Source organism: Tamandua tetradactyla, chromosome 3, assembly GCF_023851605.1.
Source record: "Tamandua tetradactyla isolate mTamTet1 chromosome 3, mTamTet1.pri, whole genome shotgun sequence".
Lineage (NCBI taxonomy): Eukaryota > Metazoa > Chordata > Mammalia > Pilosa > Myrmecophagidae > Tamandua > Tamandua tetradactyla.
Genome location: NC_135329.1, coordinates 59,322,043 through 59,336,649, shown reverse-complemented (window position 1 = coordinate 59,336,649; position 14,607 = coordinate 59,322,043). Strand labels below are relative to the sequence as shown.

The 14,607-nt window shown below is 37.5% G+C and overlaps 1 protein-coding gene and 1 long non-coding RNA gene across 6 annotated transcripts in view; one reads left to right on the top strand and one right to left on the bottom strand.

The window, feature by feature from the left end:
• Positions 1-14,607, bottom strand: part of LOC143677345 (uncharacterized) — an 83,955-nt gene that overhangs the window by 3,931 nt on the left and 65,417 nt on the right. For 2 of the 4 annotated variants that reach the window (XR_013172515.1, XR_013172517.1), the window contains one exon: positions 3,525-3,946. The exons of the other annotated variants lie outside the window; for them this stretch is intronic. This is a non-coding gene — a long non-coding RNA (uncharacterized LOC143677345). Of the gene's footprint in view, positions 1-3,524; positions 3,947-14,607 lie in introns of those variants that run through there. 4 annotated transcript variants of the gene reach the window in all.
• Positions 6,765-14,607, top strand: part of LOC143677338 (uncharacterized) — a 124,191-nt gene continuing 116,348 nt past the window's right edge. For both annotated transcript variants that reach the window (XM_077153201.1, XM_077153200.1), the window contains exon 1: positions 6,765-7,124. In XM_077153201.1, the coding sequence (XP_077009316.1) occupies positions 6,888-7,124 (237 nt within the window). In that variant the 5' untranslated portion in view covers positions 6,765-6,887. The remainder of the gene's footprint in view (positions 7,125-14,607) is intronic.

Genomic DNA, 14,607 nt, shown 5'->3' with positions numbered 1-14,607 from the left:
AGGTAAAATTGAGAATGGGAAATTGGTCCTAACAAAATCACAATGAATGGATAAGAAAGAAAACAGACTAGTTTGTGGCCCATAAATGGTGTGCAGTTTCAGCTGTTGCCTTCAGTTCAATGGAGGAAGGAGTGAGCGACATGAGAGTGAACATCTTTGCTTACTACATTAAGAACTGGTCTTTAGCTTGTCAACCACACTTTCACAGAGTTCAAGATTCCACCCACATCAGAATCTCTGGTTCACTTTTGCAAATGCAGATTCCTGGTTCTATCCCTGAAGAGTGAATAGGGGCCACTGGGTAAGTGTTTGCATTTCCACATTTTATAATGAATCCATACATTTAATGATATCTGTAACTCATGTTAGTTGGGAACCTGGATATCTTGTGTTGCTGTTGATCTCTTGTTCTTTTCCTCATTGTTGTGTTAAGGCTGCCCTCAATTTAAATGTGACCCACAGATTTTATCATAGAATTCTTAGCATACTTTCTGTAGAACACAAAACAACATTGTTTTATGTGGCTACCTCTGTCTTCATGGTTTATGGTTATTTATTGTGTTAAAGTCCTGTAGAAGATCCACCTAGCCAATATACTAAGACATAGTCAAAAGAAGTGGCACACATGGAAAATGACAGTAATAAAGAGATGGGTTAAGGAAAATAAAGAGGGTGAGTCGCTGATGTATCCACAGCACCCTGAGCCCTTGCCCTTATGCCATGTATTCAAGGAAACCTGCCTTTATTGTACTGGATTAAATATTAGAGGTGATGGCCCACAGTATTCCATGGGTGAGTATTTCATACTCACTAATGTATGTCTAACTTTGAACAACTCTGTGAAAAAAAGAAGAATATCATCAATATTTGCATATCACCCACATGTGAGGTGGGTCCAGGTGTGCTGAGGCCATAACCTGAGAACTTGATCTATGAGCCATCTGCTCCAGAAGTGGCTTCTTCTGGAACTGGCTTGTTCATCATTATTCTGGCCTTGGGAAACTAGCATTCAACAATGTCGATAATAATGAGAAAGAAGAAATTACAGTGATGATGCTATTGAGAACATCTATCCACACTGGCTGAGCATTTAACAGATGAACTCTAGGTCCTGTTCTAGAGTAACTGGTTTATTCTCCAGACAACATCCTCTAAATCAGTAACTATTAGCATCACCATTTTTCTGACACAGCTTCAGTCACAGTATGGACAAGTATCCATTTAATGTTCAAACACTGAAGTCAGATCATAGTTCTATATCCTGAGGCTATCTTCCACCAGCTGTAAGAGCTTCTCCAATTTACTTGGCCTGCCACTTTGTGCCTCTGTGGATAGAGCTGCATAACACAAAAATTTGTGTACCTTCCTGGGAGCATAATAGTGGGGAGTTTCATGAATTACTACAGCAATGAAATGTTAAAAATAAAAAATTAGCAAAAACTCTCATAACTCTGGATAATACATGCAACTAACTTTCACCAATTTGATGAAATTTGTTTCCAATGTACAACTTCTAAGCAGTATTTATTTTGGCTCCTCCATGACATATCTCAATACACAGACATGCCCCAGCACTCATTATCTGTCTTTCCTTGTGTTCCCAGTACGCAATTCTACTGAGACTCTACCACATAATTAATCATGGTTAATGTCCTTTAACCACCTTTCTTTATCCCTTAATTTTTCCCAGGATATCTTGTCTTTAGAGTCCCAACTCCAACAAAGATTCACTTTATTTATGCCACTTCTGGCTATAAGGCTTAATCACTGAAATTTTGTTCAGATCATTCAATTCCTAGAAATTGAGTCAACATTATCTGGATTCCTAAGCAGAACTAACATCAAAGATATCATGATGGGGAGACCAGCAGAAAGAACAGGAGCCAGAGAGCTTTCTCCCTGCTCCCATATCATTCTGTCTAAAGTAGGCATCTGGAGACTGCCAGGGATTGGCTGATGTGTGGGCTTCTCACTGGAATGGGTGTGAGATCCTGCTGACTCCCATCCCCACACAACTCCTTTAACTCATTCCTTCTGCAGGGTCCATACCAATTCAGTTCTTCCATCCCCCTTGCACCTGTCCAGTCAGGAGATGCCCACAGTTTATTAGTGAATTTATTAAGGCTCAGATACAGTGACCCATACAGGATGGTTCAACAGAATGGGTAACTGCCAGCCTAAAGCAGGGTACACCCATGCCCAGTTCCCCAGAGTAGGGCTCAAAGAGAAGTAGGGATCTCAGAAGTCCAGCAAGAGGTGCTGTCTAAACCATTACGGTGATTGCAGATGCTCCTCACTGCCTTAAATCCACATCAAAAATTCACATTTCCCCTCACACCCTGGAATGATTCCCATGGCAACAGTAAGGAAACTGAACAGAACTTTCTTTATTTTCCATAAGTCTAGCAAAAAGTTACTTCTGTTTGTTGTTTATTTACAAAGAGGCCAAGCAAACCAGTGTGGTTACTCTGATTTCTTGATTTTTGTATTCTTTGATTTTGGCCTTTGTTTGGATATCACATATTTATTTTTATTTAGTCAGTTTTAGAGTCGTTTATTAACAGAAAAATAGGTCATCATCAGATAACCAAGATTCTTATGTTCATGACAGAAAATTTTCAGGAATATCACTTTTTGAATAATGTCTTTGAATATCTATTGCTCATCATGCCTGAGATGAGCTGATTTAAGAATAAACTTGAGAAAGAAATCTAAGAATGCCAGGAATTAGGCACTTCATCTCAAGGTCAATTCTCATGGTTCTGAATGGTATGAAATCTTGTAGATTTTATTCTCATATATTAGATCCTATAATAAGTGAACATAGCCCCCAAGGAATAAAAAATTAATGAGAAATCCAAATCATGTGTTATTCTGAGAGACTGAACACTCTCTTCTTCACTTCCTATATTTATAAACTATCAGATCAAAGAATCTGACCCTGGCAGGCAAGATGTAAGTGAACTGAAAATAATACAGACATTTGTAGTTTTCTTTCTTAAAGTATTCCTCACTATGCTACTGTACAAAGGCTGAGAATCATTTGTCCAACACACTCAATAACCAATTTCTGAGACACCAGGGTTTCAAAGAGAGAAACAGTTTACTGCTACGTGCATAGTAGAACAGATGGTCTAACAGCCCAAAAACTTTGTCACCAAGGACTATAGTAATTCTGAGAGTTTTATTAGAGAAAAGAATGAGTAGGGTTTAGAATAATGAGCAAAGGGGCCACAGATGATGTAATTAGAAGTGATCATATTATTGAGCATGCACAAATTGATTACATGCTTAGTCAGAGAACCTATATAAGAAAATGGTAGAATGGGATATAAGTGACTTGTGGGTTAACGTCTAAGCTCCTGCATATGTCAGGCAGGCAGATTTTTGTTAGATCCAGTCTTGGTTATCAAAATAAATTTGGGCTTGGGGTGGGTTAGATCTGGGCTGACCCAAAACCTTTCAAAATAAAGATTAAGGGCTGTCTTTAATGGTTACAAGACTCTAAAGTTGAAAAACTGGATAACTGTGTACAAATGAAGGTTAGTCACAAGATTTTTACAATCACAGGGGCAGAAGACATAGGCTATACAATCATTATCAGAGATGAAGGCAACTGGATTACAAATGAGAGTTTCAGGTATTTCCCTCTATTTATTCCAATACACCAGAAAGCAAAAAAGGAATGTCTATATAATGATTCAGTAACCCAAATCATCCCTTAAATTCTGATTTTTCAGTTATAATTCCTCCCTTCATTTGATAATTAACTCTCAATCATGAGGGATATCTGGGAGATGACTCTTCTAACTGCTTCAAGGCTGAAAAGGGTGTTATTAAGGGGTAAAGGATGATTCAATTAAACTGGTTGTTGTTCTTGGATAGCCCAGTATTTCGGAGTTTTAGAGCTTCTTTGGTATTGGAACAATCTGGAGGCTTCAAGTTTCTGAAAAACAAATGTAATAAGTAAAATTTTATAGAATCCAGGATACCTTTCAGGGTTTCCAAGAACAATGTTGGTTAGGGTTTGCCATATCATGGCAGTTTGCAATATCTGGCTGACACTTGCCTAAGAGTGGTATCCAGAACGACCTCTTGACTCAATTTGAAATCTCTTACCATTGAAACTCTATTTATTTTCCCATTTTTGGTCAACTAATCCATGATGACAGGGCCAGGTTCATCCTTGGAACTTACATCTCATGATGACAGGGCCAGTTACGTCCCATAATGCCAGGGCCAGTTATGTTCCATGATGCCAGGGCCAGGCTTATACTCCTGTAAATTATGTCCCATATAGGGGGGAAGGTCAGAGCTTGGCTAACATAGAGACCATATTTGAGTAACAGCAGAGATTTTCTGGAGATGACTCTTTGTTACTAATCATAAGGAGGTTTAGCTTGCTATTACAGAAATAAATTTCATTAGGGCAAACTTCAAAATTGAAGCCTTGGCTTATAATATTGGGAGCCCTGCTTGCTTAAGAAAAATGTCAGGAATTCCCCAGGTGGAGAAATTCAATAGTTCTGTTTCCCCAGTTCCTCAAGGGACTTTGCAAACACTTTCTCATTTTCTGCCCAAAATGCTCTGAAATGCATCATGGTATAACATTAACTTGTATAGAATAGTAAGATTTTATTCCTTATTCTAGGTTCTATAACAAATAAAGCTGAATTAGGGTGTTTAAATTAACTGACCAGACAGATTAGATAATATGCTGCAGAAAATTTAAATTTTGGACAAAATAAATATTTTTCTTTTTGTCTCACACAAAAGTAAAAGTTTTAAAATATAGACTTTTTTTAAAAATCTGGTATATTGATTGACCTTAGTTTTAACCAGATCAGTTTCAGTCACATCCTTAATTTGAGTATGATGTTTTTCAGTTTTGATTTTAACAGTTGCTGTATGGACTTATGTTGACTTTCAGAGCTGAAGAAATAAATCTGAGTCTCAGGTGTCACACAGATACTTAAAGCTCTAGGGAAATATGAAATTATACAAAGAGCAAAACATTTCAGAACTTGAAGACAATAGTTAAAGCTTATGATCTAATTGTTTGTTTGTTTGTTTTTTTCATGGACAGGCACCAGGAAACAAACCTGGGTCTCCAGCATGGCACGCGAGAATTCTGCCACTGAGCAATGTCACACTGCCCTCTAAGCTTTAATTTTATAAGCATTTTTTTTTTTTTTTTTGCACGGGTAGGCACCAGGAATCGAACCTGGATCTCTGGCATGGCAGGCAAGAACTCTGCCTGCTAAGCCACTGTGGCCTGCCCTATAAGAATTTTTAAATGAAGCTATTTTCAGAGATAAAAACATTAGACAGTTGTTTTATAGTAACAAACCATAGCAGAGGATTTGTTCTGTTTCACTTTTAAACATTTACCAGAGTTACATTAATTAACAGATACAAATATAATTTATATATTTGTCCTGCCATTTAAAAAAAGTCTTTCCTTATTACAGGTGGAGTTCTGACCTATAGCTGACCCCATATACTTTTAGAGAAGTATTAGAACAAAGCAATGCAACAGATAATTTGGCTACTTCTATGATCTGTAGCTTTTTAAGAATAACTAAAACCAAGATTAACAACACCATACTACTGTTTAGTATCATACAGATTAGTATCAGGATATAACATGGATAGTGAGAATATTGTCAATTTTTTAGGAATTTTATACAGCCTCTAAATATATGAATAATATTATTTTACTTGTGCATACTTAACCAGCAATAGAATAGAAAATCTCTTTTAACCATTGTAATACTTCCTAAACACCTCTTAGGCAATAGGTTAAACTATTTTAGCATCTTATTTATACAAGGTGAAAGAACAAATTTTTTTGTAACAGTTTTTCCCTTAACAGTGAGAAGACTTGTTTTCTGAAGTAAAGGATGACAATGCCAACATAAACATTAACAAAGATATTATTCTGATGTAAAATCTTTGTTTTCTGGACAGAGTACTCAGGTGATTAAGAAAAACTTTTTTTAAAACTTTATATTAAGAGCTGACTGACAATCCACATTATTTCAGCAGGGAGAAAATTAAACTATATCCCTTCATTATATCCATTTCTTATTGATATTTAGCTTCAGTATATTGCCTTTGTTAACAATTAATGAAAGAATCTTACAATTTTTAACTATAGATCCTAGTTTGCATTAATTGTATTCTTCTCATAGACCATCCCATTTTAATACCTTGTGATAATGACATACAACAAACTTGTTCTCATTTATGCAAATACTTTCTTATATTTTTACAATTAACCACCATCATTGTCCACTCTAGGTTTCAGTAATTTATACAGTACTGGTTTTTATTCTTTGCCTTTCCTTTTGGTACCATCCATGACCCTAGTCTTTTTTCAACCATACTCACACTCAGCCTTGTTCATTATAGTTATAATACTGTATTCATTTAGTATTGTGCTATCTATTTCTGAACCTCTACAATCAGTCTTGTCAAATATTCTGTACTCCTTGAGTACATTAAATGCCCAATCTCTACCCTCTATTGTTTTCCAAAATGGGCAGGTCTTTATTTGCTTTTATAGTTGAAATAAAACAGAAGTCTCAAAAACCTTTCCCCCATTCCAACTCCCACTAATGAACATTTAACAGTTCAATATTATCCTAAAGCAAACAAACAAAAAACCTCAGGATGGCAACAGAACTAACCACGTCAAGCATCCCCTTTCTACTGTGACCTCACCTCAGCTCCTAGTTACCTCTCTAGGAGGCATCTCAACTTTTTTTTTTTTTTTTAGCCCAACCAGGCCCCGCGGGCTCAAGAATAACAACGAGTTCTTTCTGGACTAGCCAGCAGCTTCCTCATGAATAATTCATTACATCTCCGCGGGCATCCCCAGATTCATGACTATGCAAAAGACTATGCATTGTGCGCTCGGGTCTCGGCACAATGCCAGTCCTGGGTTCCAGTCCGCTTGCTTCCGGGCCGCTGGCGCCGCATTCTCGCCTGGCTTTGGGATCAGCAAGGGCTTGCGCCGCGCTCTGGGGCCCGAAGCACGGCAAGAACCCTGTCCAAGGCCGGCCTTCCTGCCCAGCCTTGGGGAGGCCGCAAGATCCGAACTCGAGCTTCCGACATCCCAGGTAGGACCCACAGTTGCACTACCTCCATGGGGGGATCCGACCGTGCCTTCCACCCCAGGTATGTGCCGCCTGCGCAGCTAGCTGGGGCACCTGCTGCAGGCGTTCGGGGAAGGCGCCCGGAAGCGAGGGGAGGCGGCCGCGGGAAGGCCCACCCCGACCCAAGATGGCCCAGACTAGAGCCTATAGGGGCCTTGGGTCAGTGCCGGCTTGGGGTCCCAGAGGGGCTGAGGACAGCGCAGGAGGGCAGGCGGGAGAGGAGTTAGATCCCGGAGGGACCAGGGATCAGCAAAGAAGGAGTGTGCAAATCCAAGACGGTTGCGGCTTCCAGTCCCTGAGGGCACTTCCAACTTCTAGCCTATGCCCAAACACAATTTTGCATTATTTTAAACATTAATTTATAGTTATGCAAGCAAAACACGAATATGTTCACGTCTTTACACTGTCCCCAGTCTCAGCGCTTTCCATAGAGGGACTTCCTGTGAGCAGTTTTGTGCCTGTCCCCTTAGATGGTCTCCCATGCATTTAGGTAGGTATTTAATACCCTGAGAAGCGTCTCATAAATTGGGGGGATTCTCCTGAACCTCTTCGGTGGTGGTTTTCTAGAAGAGTGGATGAAGCAGCCGCTGCTTAAAACCTGTTCTTATTTTGTTTCTGAAGAAGTTGTTCCTCCTCCACATTAATCAGTCTCTGGCTAGACCCTTGTCCTACAAGGGCTAAAGACCATTTTTCCTTCTCAGTTAAAAGGAATCTAGGGTTCCATCTTTCCTCTTCTGGATAATTTTATATAAGCAGCAAGCAGTAGTAGAGTCTTGTGAAGTCATACTGTCAGCTTTTAGAGTCTGAGAGTTTCTTCCGAGGCGTCTGAAAGCCCAGGAGACAAAGGAAGTGGGGATAACCTTTTGCCTGTCTAGACTGATTGGTCCTGTCCCTATTAAGGCTATTTCACCTTGGAAATCTTATACAAAAGATGGTTTATTTGAGTTTTATCAAAATAGACATACTAAATATAAAATATATTCCCAGGAGGATTTCTCTAAATGCATCTCCCCCTCCACTTAGCATTTATAATAATGGAATATAAAATGAGGAAAAGAGGTTGAGTAAAGGGAATCACTAAGTAGAAAGGTTGACTTCTTATCTATTTGCTTTCACCTTTTATTAGAACTTTTAACACCATTATAACTTCCAGTCATCATGATGCTAACACCACCATATTCATTCATGAAGCATTTATTTTGAATCTATCATTTATAAAGTACTCTGTTTGGCACTGTCATCCCAGGGCTTTGGAAGTTTACAGTTTAGTAAGAGAAATAGACCTGCATATGCATGACTCATATAGAAAATAATTTGTAAATATTGGTGGAGGTATAAAGTATATAATAGGAAATCAAGGTAGCATCACCAAGGAGCTGGCATTTTTAGAAGGAATACATGTGTACATAATTTCCTTTCTTCTTTGACAATAGTTATGAAAGTAAACATTTTGTCCATAACTTTAGAACAGGGAGGAAAAGGAGGGATAAGATCCACTTTTTCTACTCCTGGCAGCAACATGCTCGTGAAATGTTGCCTTTGCAATCCCAAGTGTCTCACTCATATTTAAGAGGAGAGTTGAGTAGAGTCCTCTTTCATCATTGTCTCTTTCCCCATTAAAGGTAAGTTAAATGTGGTTCTCTTGTGCCAGTGGCATCATTTCACACCCTCTCATTTCTGCATTAGGATGTTCCTTTATCCTGATCTCCACTGGGGTATGCAGTAGCCATTTGATTTTTTTTCATCAGTGGTGTTTCTAAATGTGTTTATGATGTGACTCTAAAGTCCAAGAATTTAAGCATCACTAACAAAAGAAGAGTGGCAAAAGGATTTAGAGAACTGAATTTTTAATGAAGCTTCTGTGTGTAAACTAGCTGTATCATCTAACTTACTTGGGATAATTTTTAGATAGAAAGGCAAAGTAAAGGGTTGCCAACTTGACATTAGTTTCTGCACTTTATCCTTTGAAAGACAAAGAGAAGCAGGTTGAGATGAATAATACTCAAACTATAAGTACTAAATATGAGTTCCTGTTGCTTTAGCCCTCAAAATATAATCCCATGAATAGGTGGCATTTTATTATGGCTTTCATGCACTCAGTGTTGCATATCAGTTTCTACATCTTTTGAATTGATATTTTCTGCCACTTAGAAGGACTTCCATGTGGATTATGTATTTCTGGAACAGGATTTATGGGGACCGTAAGTGACTGGCTGCTGCCTGTTTGAGTGCTGCTATTTAGAATTGATGGAGGGGAAGGTATTTAATTATAAAAGTCATAGAAATATTCTGTTTGGCTGCTTGGTTCTGTTTTCTGCTGAATATGAAGTTTTGTGACATTTAAAATAGCATTATTCCTCTTAATGTTTTGTCATTTAGAAAATAAAGTTTCAAGTGAAATAGATTTTAAGCAGGCTTTCCATGACTGCTACTTGGAACATCTGCATCTCTAAAATGAGGTGGTGGTAAAATTCACCACACTACTGACAGCCCATATATTGAGGTCTTTCTATTTCCTACACCTTTGGGTGCTTGGAAAATAACAGCTACCAAAATGAGTTTTAGAATTCCTAGGAGACCATGTTGCAACATCAGCCCCTAATGCCTTTTTTCTTTTCTTATCATTCTAGCTGAATGATATCTTAAATTTGTAAGGACAAATGGCCTCTGCCTGAGATGATCCCCATTTTAAGACCCAGATTTCTCATCATCTTAGGATGAACTGAACAGAATAGTAAGAGAAACCTAACTGACACAGATATTTCTAATATCTCATTAAAGAAAAACTAACTCCTTCATGCTAAGAAAAAGTTTAAACAACTGGAAAATGAATAAGACATCACAGGAAAATTACCTCCCTAGCTTTAAAAATGGAACAGAAAAAGTGCATTGCAAGAAGGCATCCATGTATAGGTTTGCTCTAGCTTAGACCAGTGAGGACTATATCTTCCTCCAAGACAAGATCTTTTTGGTAGAGATATATTGTCAAATGTGCCAAAGGCCATTTTAACCACAGTCATGTCACTGCACAACTCAAAGAGATTCACCATAAGAAGACGCATTGGGAGAATTTAAAGTGTGTCTTCTACTCAGCAATATCCTGGGGAATCCATCCACCCTCAGAATTCCTAGATATAGGCATGGCCAGTGAATAATGTTGAAAGAATGCACATATGTTGTTGGAAGAATCCCAACTATTATGCAGGCAATTGACTGGGATATGCTCATATTACGCATGATAGGACAGAGATTTGAAAAGATACTCTGAAATTTTCCTTTCTTTGTCAACTGTATTATTTTTCAGTTTTCCTACTTTTGAACCAGTATCTTTGTGTGTACAAACATTTCTTAACAGCCATTTTTTTGAGATATACTCACTTCCATACAGTCAATACCATACAGTCAAGTCATACTGTACAATCAGTGGGTTTTAGTATAATCGCAGAGTTGGTTATTCATTAACACAATTTTAGAACATTTTCATTACTGCAAACAGAAAAACCTCATATCCATTAGTAGTCACCCCTCAATCCCTTTATCCTTTTCAAGCCGTATATAACCACCAATTTATTTCTGCCAGAGCAAACACTGTTTTTCATCTCTATAAATTTATATTTATATTTTATATAAATGGAGTAAAATGATACAAAGTACTTAGTGTCTGGTTTCTTTCACTTACACAATGATTTATTTTGTTTGTTTCCAACTGATGGAGGACTATTCATATATTACAATTTACTGCAGTCCATAGTTTGCTTAGATGTTTTTTTTAATCGTGAAAAATAATATATATACAAAAAAAAGCAAAAAATTTTAAAGCACACCACAACAATTAGTTATAAAACAGATTTCAGAGTTAATATGGGTTACAGTTCCACATTTTTAGGGTTTTCCTTCTAGCTGCTCCAAGATACTGGAGACTAAAAGAAATATCAATATAATGATTCAGCAGTCATACTCATTTGTTAAAACTTTATCTTCTCTGTTGTAGCTCCACCTTCTCCTTTGATCTTTTTCCCAATCTTTAAGGGTATTTGGGCTATTCCCATTCTAACTTTTTCATGTTGGAAAGGGCTGTTGATAATATGGGATGGAGGGATGGAACTAGTTGATGTTCTGGAGAGGCTAGCACCACTGGATTTCAGGACTTATCTGGCCTAGTAACCCTTCTGGAGGTTGTAAGTTTGTGGAAAGTAATCAAGGTGCATGGAACATTTGTAGAATCTCAGATAGAGCCTTAGGTGTTCTTTAGGGTTGGCAGGAATGGTTTTGGTTGGGGTTTGGCAAACCATGATAAATAGCACTATCTTTCTGAAGTTTTGTGTAAGAGTAGCCTCCAGACTAGCCTTTCAACTCCATTTGAACTCTCTCAGCCACGGATGCCTTATTAATTCTTTTCCTCTCTTGGTCAAGATGGCATTGTCAGTCCCACAGTACCAGGGACAGCCTCATTCCTGGTAGTAATATTCTATGTTCCCAGGTAGACTGTCACTCCTGATATAATGTCCCAAGGAGGGTAATGATTTTACTTGCAGAGTTGGGCTTAGAGTAATAGAGGCTACATCTGAGAAAAAAAAAAGAGGTCTTCTTGAAGTAACTCTTTGGCAAAACTATAGGTAGGGCTTAGCTTCTCTGCTGCATAAATGAGCTTCACAAGAGCAAGCCTCAATATCAAGGGCATGGCCTATTGATTTGAGAGTCCTTAATATTTGAGATAGTATAAGGGGTTTCCCCAGTGATAAAGTTTAATAGTTACATATATTTTCTCTCATCCCTCAAGGGATTTTGCCAATACTTTTTAATCATCTGTTCAACATACTCTGGAATGTATCTAGGCCTTACATAAAGCTATACAGAATTATAAAGCCCTCATTCCCATTCTTGGGCTCCATGTGTTTGAGTTGTTTAAATGATTTACCCAGACAGGCTGATTTAGATTATGTGCTAGAGAAAATTTGTGTTTTAGTCAAAATAAAACTCCATTCCTTTGGTCTCATGAATGAGTGAAATTCTAAAATACAAGCAATGTCTTGACCCAGTTTTCTTTGTTCTTGTTTCTTACTGAAGCCTGATCTCTGTTTCAATTTCTTTAACAGTTGCTGTATGTAGCAATGCTCACTTTGAGAGCTGCAGAATTCCTACTCTGAATTTTAGATGTCTGTCACACAGGTACCCAAAGTTCCGGAGAAGTACCAGGTTATACATACATAGCACAGCCTCTCAAAATCTAGAATAACAATTACAGTTCTGGACCAAATGTGACTGTTTTAAGAGTTTACAATCTAGGCCTCAATTTTCTTGTATTTTCTAAAGGAGACCATACAATACTTTCTCTTTTGTTCTGGCTTATTTTCTATCACATAATGTCCTAAGGTTCATTCACAGTGTTGTATGCCTCACGACTTTGTTCCTTTCTGTAGCAGCACAACATTTGATCATATGTATATACCACTGTTCATCATTCTGCTTCTTAGTCAGTGCATCCTTCAGCCACCTAATGCATAATGCCCAGAGTCAGCAGTCCATGTCTCACATTGTCCTCACTTAGTGGTATATCATCAACACTCTCACTTTCAAACAAATTTCATTGTTCCCAAGGGAAACATAACCAATAAACTTACCCTCATCAAGTAGAAAATACAGACCTCCCCTTTATTCTTATCCTTTCCCCCCTCCCCAATTATTTACTCAGGTTTTGCTGTGGTGCTGTTGCTGTCTTCCTGTTAAACAAGTCCATAGCATGCAATAGTAATTCTACCCCTATACCCTGATAGTATTAATTCCTTATTTGTAGTTATTTGGTGGGATACTTGGCTCTATTCAAACCCTTTCAATCATGTTCACTTTCAATATGGCAATATTACTTATAGATCCATTAATAAACTGCCTTCACTTCTATCCATTCCCTTACATTTAAGTTCTGCCTCATTAGCTAACTGGTCATCCATCTTTAGCATCAGTGTATCTCCGGTCACCTACTTTCTGTATTATAAGCCTCTGGGTTTACTTTTACCATGGTCATAAAAGTGAAATCATACAGTATATATCATTTTGTGTCTGGCTTATTTAATTCAGAATTATGTTCTCAGATTTCATCCGTCTTGTCATGTGCCTCAGGATATCATTTCATCTTCCAGCTGTGTAATATTCCATCATATGTATGTACCACATTTTGTTTATCCACTCATCTGTTGATGGGCACTTGGATAGTTTCCACCTTTTGGCAATTGTGAATAATGCTGCTGTGAACATCAGTGTGCAAATGTCTGTTTGTGTCACTGCTTTCAGCTCTTCTGGGTATTTAGCAAGTAGTGGCATTGCTGGGTCATAGGGCAACTTGATATCTAGTTTTCTAAGGAATTACCTTGAATTGCAACTGTCTTGCATAGTGGCTGCACCATTATACATTTCCACCAGCAGTCCATAAGTGACCCAATTTCTCTACATCCTCTGCAATGTTTGTAGTTTCCTGTTTGTTTAATAGCAGCCATTCTTGAAAGTATGAGGTGATATCTCATTGTAGCCTTGATCTGCATTTCCCTTATAGCTAATGTAAATGAGCATCTCTTCATATGCTTTTTAGCCATTTGTATTTGCTCTTCGGAAAAATGTCTATTCATATCTTTAGCCCTTTTTATAATTGGGTTGTTTGTTCTTTTGTTGTTGAGTTGTATGTTTTCTTTATGTACACAGGATATCAAACCTTTATCTGATATGTGATTTCTAAATATTTTCTCCCATTGAGTTGACTTTCTTTTCAGCTTTTTGACAAAGTCTTCTGAGGCACAAATGCATTTGATTTTGAGGAATTTCTATTTATTTATTTTTTATTTTGTTGCTTGTGCTTTCTTTAAAAATATTTTTATTGATAAATCTTCACGCACATACATTCCATACATGGTGTAAAATCATCACATAGTTGTGTATTCATCAACATGATCATTTTTAGAAATTTGTATCACTCCAGAAAAATAAATAAAAAGAAAGAAGTAAAAACTTATACATACCATATGCTTTTCCCCTTCCCTCTCATTGACTACTAGTTTTTCCATCTACCCAATTTTTTTTTTACCATTTGTCCCCCCTATTTTTTTATTTGTTCTTCATCTATTTTATTTTTTTACTCATCTGTCTATACCCTGGATAAAAGGTGCAGCAGATAGACACAAGGTTTTCACAATCCCACAGTCACATTGTAAAAGTTATATTTTTAAACAATTGTCTTCAAGAATCAAGGCTACTGAACACAACTTAGGTACTTCTCTGTAGCCACTCCAATATGTCATAAACTAAAAAGTATATCTATATAATGCATAAGAATAAACTCCAGGATAACCTCTAGACTCTGTTTTAAATCTCTCAGCCACTGAAATTTTATTTTGTCTCATTTCTCTCTTTCTCCTTTTAGTCAAGAAGTCTTTCTCAATCCCTTGATGCCAGGTCCTGG